The 23,644-nt window shown below is 42.1% G+C and overlaps 1 protein-coding gene across 3 annotated transcripts in view; it reads right to left on the bottom strand.

The window, feature by feature from the left end:
• The window catches only part of LOC132833370 (B-cell scaffold protein with ankyrin repeats-like), a 290,257-nt gene that overhangs the window by 2,142 nt on the left and 264,471 nt on the right, over nt 1-23,644 (bottom strand). For all 3 annotated transcript variants that reach the window (XM_060851590.1, XM_060851591.1, XM_060851592.1), the window contains 6 exons: nt 20,567-20,626; nt 16,630-16,814; nt 12,433-12,496; nt 10,996-11,025; nt 9,475-9,533; nt 2,063-2,102 (listed from right to left, as the gene is read on the bottom strand). In XM_060851590.1, coding sequence (XP_060707573.1) covers nt 2,067-2,102; nt 9,475-9,533; nt 10,996-11,025; nt 12,433-12,496; nt 16,630-16,814; nt 20,567-20,626 — 434 coding nt within the window. In that variant the 3' untranslated portion in view covers nt 2,063-2,066. The remainder of the gene's footprint in view (nt 1-2,062; nt 2,103-9,474; nt 9,534-10,995; nt 11,026-12,432; nt 12,497-16,629; nt 16,815-20,566; nt 20,627-23,644) is intronic.

The following is a 23,644-nucleotide window of genomic DNA, read 5'->3' as shown; positions in this document are numbered from 1 at the left end:
GCAGTGGAGAAAGTGAGGACGACAGATGCTGGAGATCAGGATCAAAAAACGCGTTGCTGGAAAAGCAGAGCCAGTCAGGCAGCATCCGAGGAGCAGGAGAATCAACATTTCGAGCAGAAGCTCTTAATGACAAGCAATGCCCTTCTCAACAAAGGGCAATGCTGAGTGATCAAAAAGATGAAGGGGAGGGCAGGAATTAAATCAAAATAGAGTTGGCGAGAGAAATAAAGCACTCCACTCCCTACAGTGCCCATCTCTCCCTGAAAAGCTCGAGGGTGTTGATAGACACCACGTGCCCCTTCTCGCAGGACACCCAGGCCCAAATGTAACCATGGAAGAGGGACAAGAAATCGGCCATAACAACGCCATCCATGGACCTGAACTCTTGTTTTGTATCTGTCGGCTGGGGCTCCCTGATTGGACCCAATTAACAGCCCCACTCAGGGAACTCATATTCTATGAGGTACACCTGGCTGACCTCGTTACACTCACTGGAAGTGCCATGCACCCCACATTATCTGTTCTCACCCAATTCCCTTTGTTCCAATTTCAGTAAATATCTCCACTTCAGCTACTTCAGAGGAACTGTCAAATCAGACACATTCGCTCACAAAACCAGGTGAGGGGATATTCATGGTGTCCTCAAGAAGGGTTACACCTGAAACATTGCATTCTCCACCTCCTGATGCTGCCTGGCTTGTTGTTCTTCCAGCCTCCTGCTGGTCTACCGAGGAGTTATTAAGGCAGGTGACAGAGAGGTTGATGTATGGAGATGTAAGGAGGGGCACAGATGATTTAGGGAGGAAATTTCAGATATAAGGATCCAGTCAGCTAAAAATCATGCCATCAATGGTCGAGCGATTAAAATCAGGGATGTAGAGATCTTCATGGGTTGTGAGGCAGTAGAGGGAGGTGTGTATATGTAGGTAATCCTGTACCATGAGCTGACAGCTTTCATTCTGCCAAAATATCAAAACACAATTTTTAACTAAATCTCATTCCGTGTTGTTTACCAAGATTCAGGTCTCTCTGCACTCTAAGTCCGACATTTCAATCCACCCCCTTTGTTCATGTGGGTATCTTGATCATGTGATTGTGATTGGACCTGAATATTATCTCACAACTCAAATCTAGATCCTGCACTTGACCAGAAAAACCTATTGACACAGGAATACTTCCCATGTTCGCAATGCTTAGGAGGTAAAGAGTGGAAGTAGGAAAGTGTGGATCGATATCCTGCAACTCCCTGCTGCAATGATACTATCGGTATTGTCTACCTATACTATACAGACTGCAGCTTGTCAGTAGCTCACCACCACCTTCTTAAGGATGATTGAGGAAGGGTAATGAATATCCATGATGCCCGTTTCTCATGAACAAATAAAAATTAACTCCCCATTTTCACCCACTTTACTCAGTTAAATGTTTTGTCCCCCCATCTTCAATATTTTTATCAAGTAGAGAGGCGGCACGGTGGCACAGTGGTTAGCACTGCTGCCTCACAGCGCCTGAAGACCCGGGTTCAATTCCCGACTCAGGTGACTGACTGTGTGGAGTTTGCACATTCTCCCTGTGTCTGCGTGGGTTTCCTCCGGGTGCTCCGGTTTCCTCCCACAGTCCAAAGATGTGCGGGTCAGGTGAATTGGCCATGCTAAATTGCCCGTAGTGTTAGGTAAGGGGTAAATATAAGGGTATGGGTATGGGTGGGTTGCGCTTCGGCGGGTCGGTGTGGACTTGTTGGGCCGAAGGGCCTGTTTCCACACTGTAAGTAATCTAATCTAAAAGAGCAAATTATATAGAATTATTTTTAATGCCCCTTCGATTTTGTTCCCAGGAATATCAGATGTTAATTTTCAATTCCTGGAAACACGAAGGTTGTTTGAAAGTGTTGCTAATTTGCCAACCCAAGTTTAATTAACAGGAAATATAATTAGCACATGACAGATTCACCAATTATTGCTGGGCTGTCACTGGAATTAACTCTTTGCGATGGGTACAGTTTGAACAGAATTCATTGCTGGGCCAGATCAAAAACAGATCTTTAACATAGATGTAATTTTACCTTTTTATTTTATGTTTGCCAGTTTTGCATAATGATAAGTCTGAAACACAAAGTGTTATAGATTAAGTTGCAAAGTTGCACACACAGATATACACACACATACATACAAACTCAATTACACACATACACACAATAGTAAATATACATCCATTTAAATAAGGACTTAAAAAAACCAAGAAAAAGTCACATTTACTGATATAAGGCTAACATCACATTTAGAGCAGAAAATGTGTTGCTGGAAAAGCGCAGCAGGTCATGCAGCATCCAAGGAGCAGGAGAATCGACGTTTCGGGCATGAGCCCTTCTTCAGGAATGAGGAAAGTGTGTCCAGCAGGCTAAGATAAAAGGTAGGGAGGAGGGACTTGGGGGAGGGGCATTGGAAATGCGATAGGTGGAAGGAGGTCAAAGTGAGGGTGATAGGCCAGAGTGGGGTGGGGACGGAGAGGTCAGGAAGAAGATTGCAGGTTAGGAGGGCGGTGCTGAGTTCGAGGGATTTGACTGAGACAAGGTGGGGGGAGGGGAAATGAGGAAACTGGAGAAATCTAGGTTCATCCCTTGTGGTTGGAGGGTTCCTAGGCGGAAGATGAGGCGCTCTTCCTCCAACCATCGTGTTGCTATGGTCTGCGAATGGAGGAGTCCAAGGACCTGCATGGTCTTGGTGGAGTGGGAGGGGGAGTTGAAATGTTGAGCCACGGGGTGGTTGGGTTGGTTGGTCCGGGTGTCCCAGAGGTGATCTCTGAAACGTTCCGCAAGTAGGCGGCCCGTCTCCCCAATATAGAGGAGGCCACATTGGGTGCAGCGGATGCAGTAAATGATGTGTGTGGAGGTGCAGGTGAATTTGTGGCGAATATGGAAGGATCCCTTGGGGCCTTGGAGAGAAGTAAGGGAGGAGGTGTGGGCGCAAGTTTTGCATTTCTTGCGGTTGCAGGGGAAGGTGCTGGGAGTGGAGGTTGGGTTGGGGGTGTGTGTGGACCTGACGAGGGAGTCACGGAGGGAGTGGTCTTTTCGGAACGCTGATAGGGGAGGGAAGGGAAATATATCCCTGGTGGTGGTGTCTGTTTGGAGGTGGTGGAAATGACAACGGATGATACGATGTATGTGGAGGTTGGTGGGGTGGTAGGTGTGGACCAGTGGGGTTCTGTTCTGGTGGCGATTGGAGGGGTGGGGCTCAAGGGCGGAGGATCGGGAAGTGGAGGAGATGCGGTGGAGGGCATTGTCGATCACGTCTGAGGGGTAATTGCGGTCTTTGAAGAAGGAGGCCATCTGGGTCGTACGGTATTGGAACTGGTCCTCCTGGGAGCAGATGCGGTGGAGACGAAGGAATTGGGAATGTGGGATGGTGTTTTTACAGGGGGCAGGGTGGGAGGAGGTGTAGTCTAGGTAGCTGTGGGAGTCGGTCGGTTTATAGTAAATGTCCGTGTTTATTCGGTCGCCCGAGATAGAAATGGAAAGGGTCCGTATTGATTCGGTCGCATCACATTTATTTCAACCATTCCACACTTACTATTTACCTGTTAATTTGTTTCCAATCCACCTGGGACAGAGACACCTTTTGCACTCACTGAAATTTGCCCTGCTCAAATTGAGTATCTTCATTTTAATTATTTCTCATCCTTTCTTCATAACTATTCTTAAACCTAAGGATATTATGATCCCTGTTTAACACAGAAAAATGCCCCACTTCATTCACCAAAACTAGATCCACCAATATTTCCTTCTTTATTGGGTTGGAACAGCAAAGACAGGTGTACACATATCAGGAACACCCCCTTTCATTGCTGTTTATAGTACTGTCTGAGTCTACATTAGCATTACTGTGGTCCCACATTATCATTACTCCGCTGGTTTTACATCTATCTGAATCTGAATTAGAATAGAATAGAATTACAATTAGAATTAGCTTTACTGTCACATGTACTCAGTGAAAAGTTTAGATGGTGTTACTTTTGATGCTATCTTAGGAAATTTGCTAATGCTCTTCGGGGTGGGGGGGGTGTGGCTTAAACTAATGCAGCAGGGGGATGGGAACCTGAACTGTAGTTCCAGTGTAAAGGAGGTTGAGAGTACTGAGGTTCAGGGATAGATTTACAATTTTGCGAGAGGATATCGGCAATCAAAATGTTGTTTAAAACATGTGTACTTGAATTCCAGGAGGATCTGGAATAAGGTAGGTGAACTTGCAGCATGGTTTGGTACCTGAGAGTTTGATGTTGTGGCCATTTCAGAGACATAGCTAGAGGAGGGACAGGAATGGTTGTTGCAGATTCCGGGATTTAGATGTTTCAGTAAGAACAGAGAAGATGGTAAAAGGAGGTGGGAGGGGTGTGGCATTGTTAATCAAGGGTAATAATACAGCAGCTGAGAGAATGTTTGAGGACTCATCCGCTGAGGTAGTTTGGGCTGAGGTTTGAAACAGGAAAGGAGAGGTCACCCTGTTGGGAGTTTTCTATAGGCCTTCAAATTGTTCCAGGGATATAGAGGAAAGGATAGTAAAGATGATTCTCGATAGGAGTGAGAGTAACAGGGTAGTTGTTATTGGGGCCTTCAACTTCCCCAATATTGACTGGGAATACTAAAGTTCAAGTAATTTAGATGGGTCAGCTTTTGTTCAATGTGTGCAGGAGTGTTTTCTGACACAGTAATTAGAGAGGCCAACAAGGGACGATGCCATATTGGATTTGGTACTGGGGAATTAACCAGCCAGGTGTTAGATTTGGAAGTAGGTGAGCACTTTGGTGATAGTGACCACAATTCGGTTATGTTTACAGTAGCAACGGGTATATACCGCAGGGAAAGAGGTATAACTGGGGGAAAAGGCAATTATGATTTAGTTAGGCAAGATTTAGGATGCATAGGATGGGAAAGGAAACTGCAGGGGCTGAACATACTTGAAATGTGGAGCTTATTCAAGGAAAACTATTGCAGGTCCTTGATAAATGTAGACCTATCAGGCAGGGAGGTAGTTGTTGAGAGAGGGAGCCATGGTTTATCATGAAGGCTCTGTTAGGGGGCTTGAGAGTTATAAGTTAGCCAGAAAAGATCTAAAGAGAGGGCTAAGAAGAGTGAAGAGGGGACATGAGAAGTCATTGGCGGATAGGATCAAGGAAAACCCTAAGGCCTTCTATTGGTATATCAGGAACAAAAGAATGATGAAAGTAAGATTAGGCCCAATCAAAGATAGTAGTGGGAAGTTGTGTGTGGAATCTGAGCACATTGTTGGAAGCGCTTAATGAATACTTTTTGTCAGTATTCACATTGGAAAAGGGCAATGTTAATGAAAATACAGAGATACAGGCTACAAGATTAGATGGGATTGTGGTTGTCAAAGAAGAGGTTTTAGCAATTTTGGAAGATCTGAAAATAGATAAGACCCTGGGCTGGATGGCATTTATCCTCAGATTCTCTGAGAAGCCAGGGGGGAGATTGCAGAACCTTTAGCTTTGATCTTTATTGCTGAAAATGTGTTGCTGGTCAAAGCACAGCAGGTCAGGCAGCATCCAAGGAACAGGAAATTCGACGTTTCGGGCCAGAATGTTTCCTGATGAAGGGCTCTGGCCCGAAACGTCGAATTTCCTGTTCCTTGGATGCTGCCTGACCTGCTGTGCTTTGACCAGCAACACATTTTCAGCTCTGATCTCCAGCATCTGCAGACCTCACTTTTTACGCTTTGATTTTTATGTCATGATTGTTGAAAGGAGTAGTGCCCGAAGACTGGAGGAGAGCAAATGTCCCTTGTTTAAGAAGGGGAATTGGGACACCCTAGCAAGTATAGGCCAGTGAGCCTTATTTCGGTAAGATATTGGAAAAGTTTATAACAGATAGGATTTATAATCATCTGGAAAGGAATAATTTGATTAGGGATAGTCAACATGGTTTTGTGAAGGATAGGTTGTGCCACACTAATCTTATTGAGTTTTTCGAGAAGGTAACCAAACAAATGGATGAAGGTAAAGTGGATGATGTGGTGTATATGGACTTCTGTAAGGTGTCTGATAAGGTTCCACACGCTAGGCTATTGCATAAAATACAGAGTTTCGGGATTGAAGGTGATTTAGCAGTTTGGATCAGAAATTGACTGGCTGAAAGAAGGCAGAGGGTGGCGATTGATGGAAAATGTTTTTCCTGAAGTCAGTTACTAGTGGTGTACCACAAGGATCTGTTTTGGGGCTGTTGCTCTTTGTCATTTTTACAATTAATCTGCATGTGGGCATAGAAGGATGGGTTAGTAAATTTGCAGATGACACTAAGGTAAGCAGAGTTGTGGATAGTGTCAAAGGATGTTGTGAGTTACAGAGGGACATACATAACATGCAGAGCTGGGCTGAGAAGTGGCAAATGGTGTTTAATGCAGAAAAGTGTGAGGTAGTTCACTTCAGAAGAAGTAACAGGAATGTAGAGTACTGGGCTAATGGTAAAATTCTTGGCAGTGTAGATGAACAGAGAAATCTCTGTGTTCAGGTGCATAAATCCCTGAAAGTTGCCACCCAGGTTGATGGGGTTGTTAAGAAGGCAGATGGTGTGTTGGCGTTTATTGGTAGAGGGATTGAGTTTCTGAGCCACAAGGTCATGCTTCAGTTATACAAGACACTGGTAAGGCCGCACCTGGAGAATTGCTTACAGTTCTGGTCACCAGATTATAGGAAGGATTTTGTTTTGAGTCGTTGATTGGCTCCCATGCCAGGTCATCGATTGGCAGCCACGCTGGGTCACTGATAGGCTGCCATGGTGGGTCACCAATAAGCTGCCACGGTGGGTCACCGATAGACTCCCACACCGGGTCACCGATAGACTCCCACGCTGGGTCACCGATAGGCTCCCATGCCGGGTCATGGATAGGCTGCCACCCTGGGTCACCGAGAGACTGTTCGGCTTGGAGACTGCTACTCCAAGCTGAGCAATGACTTCGCTGTGCTGAGAGATCCCCCACCAGGTCCATTTTGAGGCCAGGGGTTCAGGACATCACAGAGAAGAAAGAATGAAAAAATAAGCACAAAAGAGAAAAACAAAGAATAAGAAACAGACTGAGCAGTGGAGCTCTGGCTGAGGAGTTCTCCTCCGTCCGTCACCATCTTGGAAAGCATGTGAGGGCAAATATGACAAATCTGGAAATGCTGGAGCCCAGTTGGTCAAAACAGCCTGATCCATTGTCTAATTAAGGCTAGGATCAAAAATTAATGTGTCCAAGAATGTCTAATCTTTTGGTTCTGTAAAGATGAGTCACAAAAATGACTGATTTTTCTCCAGCTGGAATGCTGGACAACTTCACAGAAATACAAAGTAAATATAGTCTTAGAGTATATGAAAAAGGGCATGAAGACTTTAGCCCAAGGGTAGGTGGCAGTAGCCGTTTGAAGGTCCTCTTGAATTATTTATATCAATTGTGGTCTATCTCTCCCTTTCCTGGAATGGTTGATGGCAATGATCCAATTTGACAACTTCCAGTGAATTCTACCATTCCTTTTAGTTTCACTTAAAGCCTTAACCTACTCAAGGACCATTAGAACTTACAGCTCTATATAATTTTATGAGTGAGTTTGGAATGGGAAACTATCAAAAGGCTTTTTGTGGTGAAGTGGTAGTGTCCCTAACTCTGAGCCAGGTGGTCCAGGTTCAAGTCCCACCTACTATAGAGGTGTATAAATAACATCCCTGAGCAGGTTGATTAGAAGATATCCTAGAATGGAAAATTGAAAATAGGGCTCTTGTGGTACAGTGGTAGTGGTCCGACCTTTGGTCAGAAGGACTGGCTTCGAGTCCTATCTGCTCCAGAGATGTGTCATTAACATATTGATTAAAATGTCTGAAAACATAATTTATTTGCCTGGCAAGGAGGAGGTTTTCCTTTGTGCTGATGCTGCTGCACACCACCATCCACTTCTACTCCTTCATTTGCCACCTGAACACACTAGGTGTGCTTTCTTACTGCTACACTCCTCCCAGTGAGGGCTGTTTATGTAGGAGTCCTCCCACAGAGCTGTGGTGGAGGGCGCTGTGTGCCTCATTCCTGCTGAACCACAGATTGTGACGCCTCACAGATTCTCAGGCCAACTGCCAATGTTGTGGAGCTATGGTGTCTGTGGATCATGTAAATATTAGTTGTGTGGGGTTGCACCACTTCCTTTTAGTTATTTGAAAAATCTTTTGTTGTACTTTTGGTTGGACTCCAGCCCTATGCTCCTGATCTTTGGGAACCTGCCGCAGGGGGGTGTGGGCAAGTCTTGCAGGCCTGCTCCTGGGCCTGACCGGGTCCCTGATGACAAGTCCAGGCAGCGGGCGGTGGAGGGGATTACAGTTTGTGATGAGGAGTCCACTGATACTCTCTATGCCTTTAGACAGAGGTGGGCACCACATTAGGTACAGTGTTTTTTCACCCCCTCCATTTTGATTTAGTCCTCACTATTTCACCCCACCTCTCCATCACTCTGACGGGCTACATTGCCCTTAACAGGTTTTGTATATAAATTCATCAATTGGACAACATGAGTGACATACTGGTGACAGTCAATACCATGGGTGATTTGGTTATGGGAAAATCAAATGTTCAGTTTTATGTAAGACCATTTCAGGATATGAAAATAAATAGAATGGAAAATTGGGAAAAGGGTTTTCATGGCACAGTGGTAATGAAGGTCCGGGGTCAGGTCTGACTTGCCCCAAACGTGTAACATAACCTGTTTAAATAGGGTTGCTTAAAAATAACAGTGTCACAAAATTTCTATCATGCAGGAGGTGACCATTTGTTTCATTGTGCCTGTTCTATTAGCAAGTATCAGTCTGCCTTTTCTCCACATCCCTGCACACTGTTTTTATCCAGATAACCATCCAATATTATATTGAATGCCTGAAAATATTTGCCTGTAGGTGCATTGCTCTGTTAGCAGGGCTCTGCGACAGTGTCTGACCTCTGAGCCAGGAGGCCTGCTTCCAAAGCTGTCTGTTCCAGATATGTGTCATAACATGTCCTGTCAGGTTGTTTGGAAAATATCTAGAAGGAAAACTGAAGAATAGGCTCTTGTGGCTCAGTGGTAACGTCCATATCTCTGAGCCAGGAGGCCTGAGTTTAAGTTCCCAGCTGCTCCAAAGGTGTGTAATAATATCTCTCTGAACAGGTTGATTAGAAAATCTCCAGATTGGAAACTGCGCTATTTGGGCTCAAGATTTTGAGATTGTGAAGTTGTGACAAACTAAAGTAGAAATAATTCATTTCCAGAGGCATAATTGTAAAGTTCTGAAAAAGGATGTGAAATTACAAACTTCCCATCCTGTTTCCATTTTTAAAGGGCAGAGCTGCCTCAAAATACTTAGTTCCAAAGCCTAAATCCATAATCCATATTTGATATCATACACTGGATACTTGTCATTCACACTGCATAGAAGGATAAGAAGTTCAAAAACTGGAATGGTTACCACACCTCTTGTCTTCTTGCTGCTGGCATGTTGCACACATTGTCATCAATCTTCTTACTACCATCTGCAAACATAAAACATGTCCTATAATGGAGGCAGTCCAGGGAAGATTTACTGAGATGATAACAGGTATGAGGGGACAGTCTTATGAGGAGAGATTGAGTTGGTCAGACCACTGCACATTAGAACTTAGAAGAATGAGAGGCGACTTTCTTGAAATGTACAAGATTCTTAGAGGACTTAGAGTCATGGAGTCATACAGCACAGAAACAGATCCTTCGGTCCAATTCATCTGTGCTGAACAGGCATTCCGATCTGACCTGGTTCCATTTGAGCATTTGGCTCATATCCCTCTAAACCCTTTCTATTCATATACCCATTCAAATGCCTTTTAAATGTTGTAATTGTACCAGCCTCCACCTCTTCCTCTGGCAGCTTTTTCCATATGCGCACCACCCAACACATGAAAGTTTCCCCTCTCACCTTAAACATATATGCCCTAGTTTTGGACTCCCCTACCCTGGGAAAAAGGTACCATATCCATACCCCTCATGATTTTATAAACCTCTATATGGTGACCCCTCAGCCTACGAAGCTCCAGGGAAGGAAGCCCCAGCCTATTCAGCCTCTCCCCCTGTATTCCTGATGAAGGACCTTTGCCCGAAACGTCGATTTTACTGCTTCTTGGATGCTGCCTGAACTGCTGTGCTCTTCCTGCACCACTGATCCAGAATCTGGTTTCCAGCATCTGCAGTCATTGTTTTTACCTATAGCTCAAATCCTCTAGTCCCAGCAACATCTTTATAAATCTTTTCTCCACCCTCTCAAGTTTAACAACATCCTTCCTCTAGATGGGCAACCAGTTGTACGTAGTATTCTATAAGTGGCCTCACCAATGTCCTGTGCAGCTTCAACATGATGTCCTAACGCCTTTTCAATGTTTTGACCTATGAAGGCAAGTGTGCCAAATGCCTTCTTCCCCACCCTGTCTACCTGTCCATTTTCAAGGAACTGTTCACCTATATCCCAAAGTCTCTTGTTTGGAAACTCTCTTCAGGGCCTTATCATTAACTGTGTAATCCCTGCCCTGGTTTGCCTTACCAAAATGCAATACCTCACATTTATCTAAATTAAACTCGACCTACCAGATCAGGCAGGGGAGAGATGGCAACCCACTGGAGTTTGTGTGACCACTGCCTTCAAACCTACTGACTGGACAGCATAAAATCCAGCTGAAAAGGTTAAATTTGCACACCACCCCAAACTATCTTGGGAAATACAATCGTCCCAGTAATCCGTTGTAGTTAAAATGATTTACTGACCTAGAATCATACACCACAGAAGAATGCTGTTTCAATTATACCTATTTCCCGGCTCTTTCATCAACCTTCTGACAACTTAAGGGTTTATGTTTATGCAGACCTGTTTTCAATCACAATTTTAAAACTAATTTTCCTTTAAAAATCTTTAAAAACTATGTGGGGAAATTAATCATCTTGAATTTCTTAAACAATAAATCAACTCACCATCTGAAGGATGAACTATTTTGACTTTATCTGTAAATGAAAAATAAGTGTGCAGTTGTAAATTTAGGGATTTATGCTCTTTTTCTAATATCAAGTATGCAATCTTTTCTTTTTATTCAATCTCAGGACATAGGCATTGCTGGTAAAGTCAGTATCTGTTAGAAAATCTGTCTTTGCCCTGAGAAGGTACTAGAGACCCCCTCATTACAGCTTTAGCGCTGACAGTCTTACTGCTGGGTCCAAAATCACATGCAGCCTAAATGGATTTCCTTCAATCAAGGATCAGATATGTTTTTTAATAAAAATCTGACAGCCTTGTACCAAATTGCAAAACTGTATTGTTACAGATGTTAAAATGCAACTCTAATTCTCAAACTGACAAAGTCGGAATTTTTGCTTATTACTCGTGGGATGTGGACATCACTGGTTGGATGTCTTAAGATAATTGCACTTCAGTAAGTGGGGATATGCTGTCTTCTTGAACTGCTGCAGTCCATGTGGTGTAAGTTGACCCACAATGCCATTCAGAAGGAAATTCCAATATTTTGACCCAGCAACAGTGAAGGAACTACGATATATTTCCAAGAGAGGATGGTGGGTGGCTTGGAAGAGAACTTGCAGGTGATGATGTTCCATGTATCTGCTGCTCTTATCCTTCTAGATGGAAGTGATCATAGGATTGGAAATTGCTGTCTAAGGATCTAAGATGCATTCAGTCAATGGTAACGCCAAGGATGCTGATAGTGGGGGATTCAGTGATGGTACTGCACTGAATGTCAAGGGCGGTGATTAGATTTTCTCTTATTAGAGATGGTAATAGCTTTGTGTTTGCTTGCCACGATTGTTACTTGACACTTTTCAGCCCCAAGCCTGGTTATTGTCCAGGTCTTGTTGCATTTGGACATGGATTGCTTCAATAACTGTGAGTGTTCCTATATGCTGCAGCAATTCAAGAAGGCAGATCACCTCCACATTCTCCAGGGCAATCTGGTTGGGCAAAAATGCTGGCCAAGCCAATGACTTTCACATGATTGAACTGAATCTGTCAAGCAAAAGGTACAGAAGCTTGAACACATGCACCAACAGGTTCAAGAACCGCCTCTTCCCTGCCGTTATCAGACTGCTGAATGGACTTCTCTAATTTCAAATCTAATGTTGATCTTGCTTTGTTCACCTCCTGCGCAGCCGTAACCTGGAATGCCTCACTCTATCTAAGCACCCTATGATCTGTATGTCCTTTTTTACTATGTTCTGCTCACAAAACTAAACTTTTCACTGTACTTATGTACATGTAACAACAATAAATCAATGCAAATAAAAGTCCCTGGTCTGTGGTGGTGGATGCACTCCTAAATGTGACTATTAAAACTGACAGAGACCTCAAGTTGAAGCACCAGCCCAGTTTTAACAAATAAACTGAGTGAACATTTGTGTTACCATAGAGATCTTCTACATCATGCCGGTCCTTTGCAATGATTTCTCGGAGCTTACGCAATTTCTCCTTTTAAAAAAAGATAAAGGAAAGTTAAATTGAGATTTTGCAGCTTCACTTGAACACCAGTGATGACCAAATAATTCATAAAAATAGCAGTAAACACCGTACATTATAGACAGCCTGTAACATGGTAAAACATTTCAAAGTGCCTCACAGGTGTGTAATCAAACAAAATGTGACAGAGCCAAATAAGACAGGGGTGATAGGATAGGTGATCTAAAGCTTGTTTAAGATTTGATTTTAAGAAGCGTCTTAAAAAAAGTGGTGTGAAGAGGCTTAAAGAACCTCAGAATATCTACAGTACAGAAAGAGACCACTCGGCCCATCAGGTCTGCACCGACACTCCCAATCTATCCCCGTAACCCCATGTTTATCATCGCTAATCCATCTAACTTGCATATCCCTGGACTCTATGGGGAAATTTAGCATGGTCAATCTACCTAATCTCCACATTTTTGGACTGTGGGAGGAAACCAGAGCATCTGAAAGAAATGAGAATATGCAAACCCCACACAGACAGTCACCTGAGGCTGGAATTGAACCCAGGTGCCTGACATTGTGAAGCAGCAGTGCTGATCACTGATCCACCCTTGGGCTGGAAGTTATTACAGAAACAAAGAGAAGTGAGAACAAAGATGGATCTAAATATGAAGAATTGTTATTTTGTGCATCTCCTAGTCCCACAAAAAAAATTGACGAAGTTTGTGATATATTTTCATGAGCTTAGCGACATTTATCAGCTGTAGATCAGTGGGTAACTCGCTTTGCTCTGAGACAAAATCTGTTGGTTCAATTCTCATTGCAGGAACTGCAGGAAAAAGTAAAGTCTAGCTCAAAACTCTCAGCTCAGGACTCAGGAAGTGCCTCATTTCCAGAATAAATAAAACCTTGCATATTCTCTCAGAATGATGGGAGAGATCTCACATTTGCTACGTTGGTGAAATGTTCTCCTCAGCATCTTGGAGTCAATATTTATCCCTCAATCAACATCACTGAAACAGATTACCTGGTCGTTATTACATTGTTCTATGTGGGATCTTGCTGTGCATAAATTGGCTGCTGCACTTTACATTGCAATAGTGGCTACACTCAAAGATTCTTCATTTACTGTAAAGTACTTTAGTCATTGTGAGAAGTGTTACACTCTTAGACCCAGCAGCCCTGGTACTCAGCTCACACTGGATTGAGGATTGTGCCAGATTTTGGGTTGGGCAGTGAGCAGCGTTGAGAGTGTGGTGCTGGAAATGCACAGCAGGTCAAGGAGCAGGAGAATCGATGCTTCAGGCATAAGGCCTTCTTCAGAAACCACACCACACTCTCAACTCTGATCTCCAGCATCTGTAGTTCTCACTACTTACTGGGCAGTGAGCAGCTCGGGTCAATTCGAGCTGGGCAGGTCAGTAACTACTTTGAATGTGGAAGGGGACAGATGGTAAAACAGTTACCACCTTCAGTACCATGCACAGCCCCTAACTTGTCCAGATAACACATTCTGAAAAATGTGTGGTTTGCTGACAGCTCTTGTTTATAGTCAGTTGATTTTGAGAGAATCGATCTGGACATAAATGTAAGAGTTTTATCTTCTATCTTTCAGGATTAACAGACACTCCATTTAGGGACCACTTTCCGTATTATAAGTCAGACGTTGCCTGTTTTTGGTGGGAATGCCAGTTGTTGAATCTCATAGAATCCTTAAGCGCAGATAAAGGCTGTTGGGCACATCAAATCTGCACTGACTCTCCAAAGAATATCCCATCCTGTTCCTGTAAGCTTGTAATCCCAAAATAACTGTGGCTAATCCACCTAGTCTGCACATCCTGGATACTATGGGCAATTTAGCATGGTCAATCCACCTAACCTGTATATCTTTGGGCTATGGGAGGAGGCCAGATCATGCAGATGAAACCCACATAGACACAGGGAGACCATATAAATGCCACACAGACAGTCAACCAAGTCTAGAATGGAATGTGGATCTCTGATGCTGTGAGGCAGCAGTGCTAATGATTGTGCCAATTTGCCACCCAACTCAAACATGAAAAGTGGGATTTCAGTAAGAAGGGAATACCAGTGCTGAACCACAAACTTTAACCGTCCATCTAATTCCCACCTGAAGGTGGAGGATGACATTGGTCCTTTTTGTGGTATCTTAATCAATAGCTGAGCTTTTCAGAACCACAAGATTGTTGTGATGCAGAAGAAGGCCAAAATTCAACACTTCACATGTGCATCAAATCTCTGCATGACTGCCATGATTTCATGCTAACCACCTATCCCCTTCCCTATATCCGGAACACTGTTTCTATTTAATTAATTCTCTGTGTCTGTTTGTATAATTTTACACTGGGAACAGTTGTGTGTGTTGGTATTGAAATATGGGAAGAGGTGCTTCCTTTATTTTTTATCTTATTTGTTTTCTCTTCATTTCTTTCCTCTTCTATGCACTGAGTTTCCTTCATTCCCTGGGAATGCTCTCTATTATCTCAGACTGTAAGGGAACTCTTCAATTGTATTTAAACGTTGGTAGGAATTTTGCAGGAACATTTAAACACTGCACAAAGCTTTTTATCAAGCAAGTTATTATTCATCAGTCAATTACACCCACCTTCAAACATTTATGCGTGGGAGTGGCAAATAAAGAACACAAATTGAAAGACTGAGCTATTATATAAAGTGAGTCAAGTAAGTACACCTTGGAAATTAATATATTGATTAAACATTGCAAATAATCAGACTTGCCATTGCAATTATAAAAGGAAAAATGCTGAAGTTGTTTAGCTTGTTTCAGATAAAGTTTTATCTCTGATTCCTTATAGCAATGAGAAGCTCTTTCATCTTTTTAGATTTATGTGAATTTGTTCATGAAACTGAAAAGTGGAGATTTTTATTTGTGATAATGTGGGAAGGATAGAGAGACCTGAACCCACAAGAACAGGCATCTGCCTCTCAGCTGGACAATATGCATGAATAATTTATGAAGTTCAGCACAACTGATTAAAACATACCTTCAATATTTCTGGCTGGATTCCTTTTACTCACTGATAAAGGCTCAAACAGTTTATGAAGACTACATGCAGCTGATAAACAGGAAGCACTGACTGCAGACAGCAATTATGCAAAACAATAGACAACATCAGTTTACCTGCAATACAATGGACTGGCACAGGACCGTTGTAGATAATCCTGGACCAGACTGTCTTATTTATAATCTGGCTAGTGAACAGTAACTTTTATTTACAAAGCAGACAAAAAATTACAATCAGAATAAAGCACAAGATTCCATGGTTTTGGACAGACAACAATAAATTTTGTTGCACTTCTCTGCAGTGAACTATTTACTTGGGGATGCAGATTAACAGCTCACACTTCACTGGTGATGCCCCATTGTGATTGTGCTGGGAGTGACTAGAGAGAATGTGGGATCACATTAGACTGTCAGGTCACTAACCCTGGGGTCAGAGAATGCTGGCGATGGTGACAAATAACTGATATGCTGAATGCTACTTTTGCTGCTCAACGCACTGTTAGTGTGAAGGAGTATTCATTTGTTCATAAGAGTAGATAAGCCTAGTATAAGGGTGATAGTTGCATTGTTTTTGCCTAATGAGCTATTATTGGGGCAACAATGAAACACATTTAAGGCTTATAATAACGAGGATACACTCTTAGCATTTTAATTTCACCCACAAAAAATTATACGTTATTCAGATGACAGCAACATCTGGCTTATGCTTTATAGTCCACCCCATCTTTATCTCACCCTATCATCATAGCCTCCTGTTCTTTTCACTCATGTGCTTATCCAGTTTTCCCTGAAATACATTGACACAATCCACCTCAACTCCTCACTGGGGGCACAAGTTCTGGAAGAAGTTCTCCTAAATTCTTGACTGGATTTATTAGTGACTCTATATTTGTGGCCCTCATATGGAAATATCTTTGTTTATCCTGTCAAAACTCCAAAAAACCTCACGATTTGCAATTTTAACAAAATTCCATAAGATTACTCCTCTCCCTTCAGTTTGCTACAGAAAGGACCCAGCTTGGTTAACATTAAGAATTACAAGTTATTTAGGTAACACAAAAACAAGTGCTGGGTACACAGTTAACTGGATTATTGTGTAAGATTCATTCTGGACCTGTTGTGCAGCATCTTGATCCTTCTCCTCTATCTGCCATTGCTTAAATCTTTCCTGTGCTTCATTCACAGTGAGAGCTCCCTTCTTGACCAATTCCTGCAGATGGATCAGCTGTTGTTGTCCTTGATTGTATTCTGGCCTGAATGTGTCGTACACGAGATTCTCATCAACCTTGGGTCTGTGAGCTGCAGCACAAAGATGATAGATGAGATATGTACAGTAAGTTCAATACTTTCACACAAACACACACAGTATTGAACACATCAGTCAGCAGTAACATTATTGGAATAAGTGTGCTCTGTTGTGAATGCCTGATATCGCTAAGTATAATACAGTGCATAAAGATATCAGGATACATCAGCATCTTTGTCTGCTAAGTTCAGAATGTTTATCAGTCACTTTCTAAGAGCTACATGGTCCACAAAAAAATCAGAAATATTGTCCAAGATGTGTGTGCACATTTCAATGGGTAGACTACAAGTCACCAACTCAGTAAAGAGGTTCGAGTGTGCATGACCAGTGCCATTCCATTGCAGCTGTCCTGTAACATACTGCAAACCAACTTTAAGTGACACAGACTGATACCTGCAGCTGATAAACATTGCAGGAAGCACTGACTGCAGACAGCAATTATGCAAAACAATAGACAACATCAGTTTACCTGCAATACAATGGACTGGCACAGGACCTTTGTACATAATCCTGGACCAGACTGTCTTTTTTATGTTATAATCTGGCTAGTGAACAGTAACTTTTATTTACAAAGCAGACAAAAAAATTACAATCAGAATAAAGCACAAGATTCCATGGTTTTGGACAGACAACAATAAATTTTACTATACAATTCAAGAACAGAACTAATCTACAATACGAGTACAACTTTTATTCTAACATGCAGAATTAACATGTGGCAAATATGGGTTGTGAGAGAGTGAACACTCTAAGGTGCACATTAAATAGCAAGTGCAATCAAGATCAATCCCACAAATTTCTCAGCAATCTTCCCCAAACATTAATGACAAGGTGGGTTATCAAATCTTATAATGTTTCATAAAAGATCACAATTCTTTATTTCTGCTAATCTGGCCTTGAAACTCCTTCTCGAGAGCTGCTCCATCATGGTCTGCCTCGATGACTACTTCCATTCTGCTCATGATGTGGAGGTGCCAGTGATGGGCTGCTGTGAACACAGTCAGAAGTCACATGACACCAGGTTATAGTCCAACAGGTTTACTTGAAATCACAAGCTTTCAAAGCGTTGCTCCTTCATGAGGTTAAATGAAAGGAAGCGCACTGGCACAGAAGCTACAGGCGGATTACATTATGTTATAAATTCTGTGCCTGTGTACTTCCCTCCACTTCACCTGACAAAGGGACGGCGTTCTGAATGCTTGTGATTTCAAGTCAACCTGTTGGACTATAACATGGTGTCATGTGACTTCTGACTTTGTCCATTCTGGTCAATCAGCGTCCTTTCCCATTCTCTTACACTTTAGAAACTGTACTTTCTCACAGACGGAATTCAAGCTCTTCATCAAACCTCATTGGGCCAGTACTACTTATAGAGTCAGAGTCATTCAGCACAGAAACAGGCCATTTGGCCCTACTTGTCAATGCTGATCAGGTTTCTTAAACTGAACTAGTCCCATTTATCTATGTTTGGCCCATATCCCTCTGAAACCTTTCCTATCCATGTACCTGTTCAAATCTTTTAAATGTTATCATTGTACCTGCCTCTAGTACTTCCTCTGGCAAATATGCACCGTCCTCTCACTTTAAACCTATGCCCTCTAGGCTTTCTCCTTTGATATTTTATAAATTCTAATCTTGGTCAGTTATCTCAAGGAAGTGCTGCTTGTGGGCTTTTGAGTCCACTATCAGTTATATTGAACAATTAATTCTATACAAGCTTCTCTCAAATCCTCCCTAGCTTTTAGGCTTCCCTGAGCCCTGATCAACCAGTGCTATTCCACTGCCGTAGGTCTTCCCTGAGTCCTCAAAACACAAAACGTGTTTACTTCAGCTGCCTTCCCAGCAATACAGTTAACTGCTGTATTCCTAATGGAGCAACTCTTTTTCAATCTACCTGTAATCTTTGAACGCCTCTTCAGTGACCCCAAATGGTTTTGAATGGTCTATTGAATACCTTGCAAGAGGTAGATTTGAATGTAGCCATCTAGTAACTCTCAGGACTGAGTATACTCTGAATGTTAATTTGAAGATTGCTGGTTTCTGAGCACAAAAAATACTTCCAAAATAAAGAATCATCACAATCTCAATTCCTCAGCACACTTCTGGCCATAATCCAATTTAATCTCTACTGTTGCCAGTGTAACTCTTGAATTCTCTACTGAATTTATTAATGACAAACTTTATACAAACGATTCAAGATTGCAGACACCTGCAATTCAAAACATCTTCTGTACATTTCCCATATAGAAGCCATTTGGAACTTTAAAGATCTCTATCACACCACAGCCTCCTGTTTATGACACAGTCCAAAATTGTTCAGTCTTTCCTCATAGTTATAACTTCTCAAATTCTACTGCCATCTTTGCAAATTTGTTAACAATATGGACTGTGCACAATTGCAATTCTTTCATTGTGTGAGTGTATGTGTGTGTGTGTGTGTGTATTCCAAGTGTGTATGTGCATGTGGGTGAGAGGGGTGTGTGTGTGAATGTGTGCAAATGCATGTGTGAGCATGTGTGCATGTGAGACAGCATGTGTGTGTGAATGAATGCATATGCAAGTGAGCTTCTATGTATGTGCAAGCATGTGTGCATGAGTGTGTGTGAATATGTGCATGTGTGCATGTACTTAGGTGCATAAAATTGTACCTGTGAATGTGTGTTTATGTGTATCTGAGTGGGTTCATGTGTGCATGTGCACGTGCATATGCAGAAGTGTGTGCGCACATATCTGTATGTATGTACATGAATACATGTGAGCACAAATGCATGTGAATGTGCATATGCACATGCATCTGTGCATGTTTGTGTTTTTATGAATAAATGTACGAGAGCACGAATGGCTGAATGTATGCATTTGCAAATGTGTGAGGGGGTGTGAGCCTGTGAATATGTGAGTGAATGTAGATGTAAATCTGTGTGCGTGAACATATCTACAGATTTGAATGTGTGTGCACATGCATATGCATGCGTATGAGTATGCATACATGTAGTTGTGAATTGACAATGTGAGAATGTGTGCATGTTTCAGTGTGATCATACACTTTCAATTTTTCTGATGATTAATTTAATCATAAACTGTTTTTTGAACAAGATTTTTTTGCAGCAAAGTAGTTAAAATATTAGAATGTGTTATTTCAGATGATTTTGATCTGTCTCTGTACCAGTCTAGTGCAGACACATAGCCACAGTGAAGAGTCAGGAACAACCCATGCAGTGCAGAGTAATTTGTCTATAGCCAGGAGCAGTCTGCTGGAGGAAAACGCGAGAACTTAATGAGATATTTTGGAGTTTGCAAAGGTCACTGCATCTGGTTATAAATCTATAAAATATAATGATCTGACTGTACAACTTAATGCACTCAAACATAATGGAGTTACTTCATTTAAAATTATTGTAAGATGTAAGTATTTTCAAATAATGAATTCTCATTCTAAAACATTATCAGGCTACACTTTTCTCTAATTCTGAGAAATAATTAATTAAAATATACAGATATTCAAATAATTGCTGATTAAAGAAAAAAATGGCAAAGAAAATATATGAGTGATTTTCTAGATGATTGCCACCAGGAGTCAGTCTTGCCCATCATTTGGACACACTGGTTAATGAGGTGCATGCTCTGGATTCTCCAGGGAGAATGTAGCTAGGTGGTGCACGGTCTGAAAATGAACTCAACAATGTTTAATTAGCAATATCTCAAAGCCAAAATAACACAAAATACCAACAATGACAAGGCTTCGTACCTCTTTTGGGGGCACTGCAGATTTTGTCAGTGGTTCCTTTTCCAGTCTTTTGCTGAAACACTAACATAAAGTCAAATCAGTACATGTGGAAAGTTCCTGAGCAATCACATTTGATTTTTGACATTCTTGTGATCTCTTCTGGCTCCAACTGGTTACTTCTCTCCATTAAGATGGTCCTTAAAACCTACTTCCTTGACCAAGCAATAATATCTCGCATTTCCTAATATCTTCTTTCAGGCAGTGAATTCCAAATCATACCAACTCATTGCCTATAATAATTCTCCTCATTGACCCTCGCGTTCTCCATTTCAATTATCTTCAGTGTTTTTTCAGCAGTGACCAACTTTCCAATAGGAATAGTTTCTCCTTCATCAGTTTGTCTAAATCCTGTCTTCCAGTCTGTCTCTTACGGTGGGAAAATAAGAAACTGGTATAGATCTCACTAAACCTCTGTGAGGACACTTTTCTATACTGAATGAGGAATTGCAGATGACACATGAGAGCAGTTACTTTTCAGTAAATGGCTGGTTAGTTCTGCTCCTCTCCATTGCTAGAAGTCAGCATTTTTTTAAAGTGCAGAGAAGTTGCCAAAGTCATCTTCTTCCTATTGCAAAAGCTCACTCATTATCTTGCCATAATTTATTCATTGTCTTTTTCATTCTGCACTGAGATCAGCCAGTACCAGAGCCCACATAACTCAGCAATCGTATAGTTATAGGACACACAGGTTGGGGATGAGTTAATGAAACTATTTTGCCACTAATCTTCCCATCGATGTAATTAGAGGAGATTTAAAACAACATAGCTTGAATTTATGTAGTATTTTTAACAAAGTAAAAGCTCCAAAGATGCTTCACTGTTACATACCAATGAAAATTTGACACCTAACCACAGGAGAGTATTAGGACAAGTTTAAACCAAGAACATTTCAAGGAATGTTTTAAAGAAAGTAGAAAGATGGACAGATTAGGGGTAGGGAGGGAATTCCAGTATAAAAGGGGTCAAAGCAGCTGAAAGCATTGCCACCAATGGTGAAATAATTAAAATATGATGTGCAAGAACCAGAATGGGAGGGGGATAGATCTCAGCAGGGTGTGGGGCTGGAGCAAATTACAGATTGGGAAGATGGGTGAGGCCAAAGAGACAAATTGAAAATAAGGGTGAGGATTTTAAAATGGAGGTGTTTTTTTGACTAAGATCAAGGAGGTCAGTGAACAGTGGGGTAGCAGAAAATGTAATTTTCCTGAGAATTAGGAACTGGGCAGCAGAGTTTTAGGAGGGTATCAAAGGTGGAGAATAGAAGATGGCCAGCCAAGTGTGTATTAGAACAGTCGAGCTTAACACTAATAAGGAATGCGATGAGATGAAGCAGGGGCATGATCAATAGTCTCTAGATTAGAGTGGTGCTGGAAAAGCACAGCAGGTCAGGCAACATCTGAGGATCCATGGTGTGACAGCTGTGAAAATGGTAAATCAGACATAGACTCAGATGACCCTCTTGGGCACCACAGGAAACATTATGACCCCAAGTCTCTGAAAAACCTGGACAGTTGAGAATCAGGTAGCAGTTAAAGAAAATTATAGCCAATCACTACCCTCATTTTAAAATATGTGGCAGGTAAGACAATGAATTTGCAATGCTTTTGGGATCAGGTTTTGTGAAGAATCTGAAAAAGCTAGGATTGTTCTCTTCAGAGCAGAGAAGGCAAAGGAGGAAATTTAATCAGGTGTGTTCAAAATCTTGAAGGTTTTGATAGGGTTAAATGAGTTGCCCTCTTGTGATGTTTTCGTAGTGTCCCTACTCCAGGACCAGGTGGCCTGGATATAAGTACCACCTGCTTCAGAAGTGCGTAGTAACATCTCTGAACAGGTTCATTGTGGAAAAGAAAGGTAAAATGGAGACAGATTGTTACCAGTGGCAGGAGGATCAAAGACTGAAAATCATTGGCAAACAAATCTTTGGAAAGGTGAGATTTTTTAAAGGAGTGTGTTTGTGATGTGGAGCATGCCACATGAAAGGATGATGGATGCAGATTCAGGAGTAACTTTCAAAAGAAAATTCTACATATACTTAAGAAGAAGTGACATGATTATAGGAAAAAGATTGGACAGTGGGATTAATTAGGCAACTCTGTCAAAGCGCAGGCACAGGCACCTAAGGCATTTTAAAAAAATTCTTTCCTGGGAAATGGCATCACTGCTGGGCCAGCATTTATTGCCCGTCCCTAGTTGCCCCTTGAGCAGGTGGGGGTGAGCTGCCTTCTTGACCCGCTGCAGTTCACATGCTGTAGGTAGACCCACAATGCTCATAGGGAGGGAAATCCAGGATTTTGACCCAGTGACACTGAAGGACCAGCGGTATATTTCCACATCAGGATGGTGAGTGGTTTGGAGGGGAATTGCAGGAAGTGGTGCTCCCATGTGTCTGTTGCCCTTGTCCTTCTAGATGGAAGAGATCGTGGGCTTGCTATCTGAGGATCTTTGGCGAATTTCTGCAGTGCATCTTGTAGATGGTACAGTCTACTAACCCTGAACATCGGCAATGCAGTGACTAAATGTGTGTTGATGTGATGCCAATCAAGTGGCTGCTTTGTCCTGGATGGTGTCAAGCTTCTTGAGTGTTGTTGGAGCTGCCCCCACCCAGGCAAGTGGGGAGTATTCCATCACACTCCTGACTTGTGTCTTATAAATGATGAACAGGTTTTGGGGAGTCAGGAACTGAGTTACTCATGTGGTATTCAAAGCCTCTGGCCTGGTCTTGTAGCCACTGTGTTTAGGTGGTGAGTTCAATTGAGTTTCTAGTCAATAGTAATCCCCAGGATGTTGATAGTGGGGGATTCAGCGATGGTAGCACTTTTGAATGTTAAGGGGTGAACATTAGATTGTTTCTTATTGGAAATGAGTCGAGAGTGTGGTGCTGGAAAAGCACAGCAGGTCAGGCAGCATCTGAGGAGTAGGAAAATCGATGGGCAAAAGCCCTTTATCAGGAATGAGGCTGGGAGCCTCATGGGTGGATAGATAAATGGGAGGGGTGTGAGGGCTGTGGGGGAAGGTAGCTGAGAGTGCAATAGGTGGATG

This window comes from Hemiscyllium ocellatum, chromosome 36 (assembly GCF_020745735.1).
Source record: "Hemiscyllium ocellatum isolate sHemOce1 chromosome 36, sHemOce1.pat.X.cur, whole genome shotgun sequence".
Lineage (NCBI taxonomy): Eukaryota > Metazoa > Chordata > Chondrichthyes > Orectolobiformes > Hemiscylliidae > Hemiscyllium > Hemiscyllium ocellatum.
Note: the sequence above shows the minus strand (reverse complement) of the source record. Positions and strands in the feature narration are given on the sequence as shown.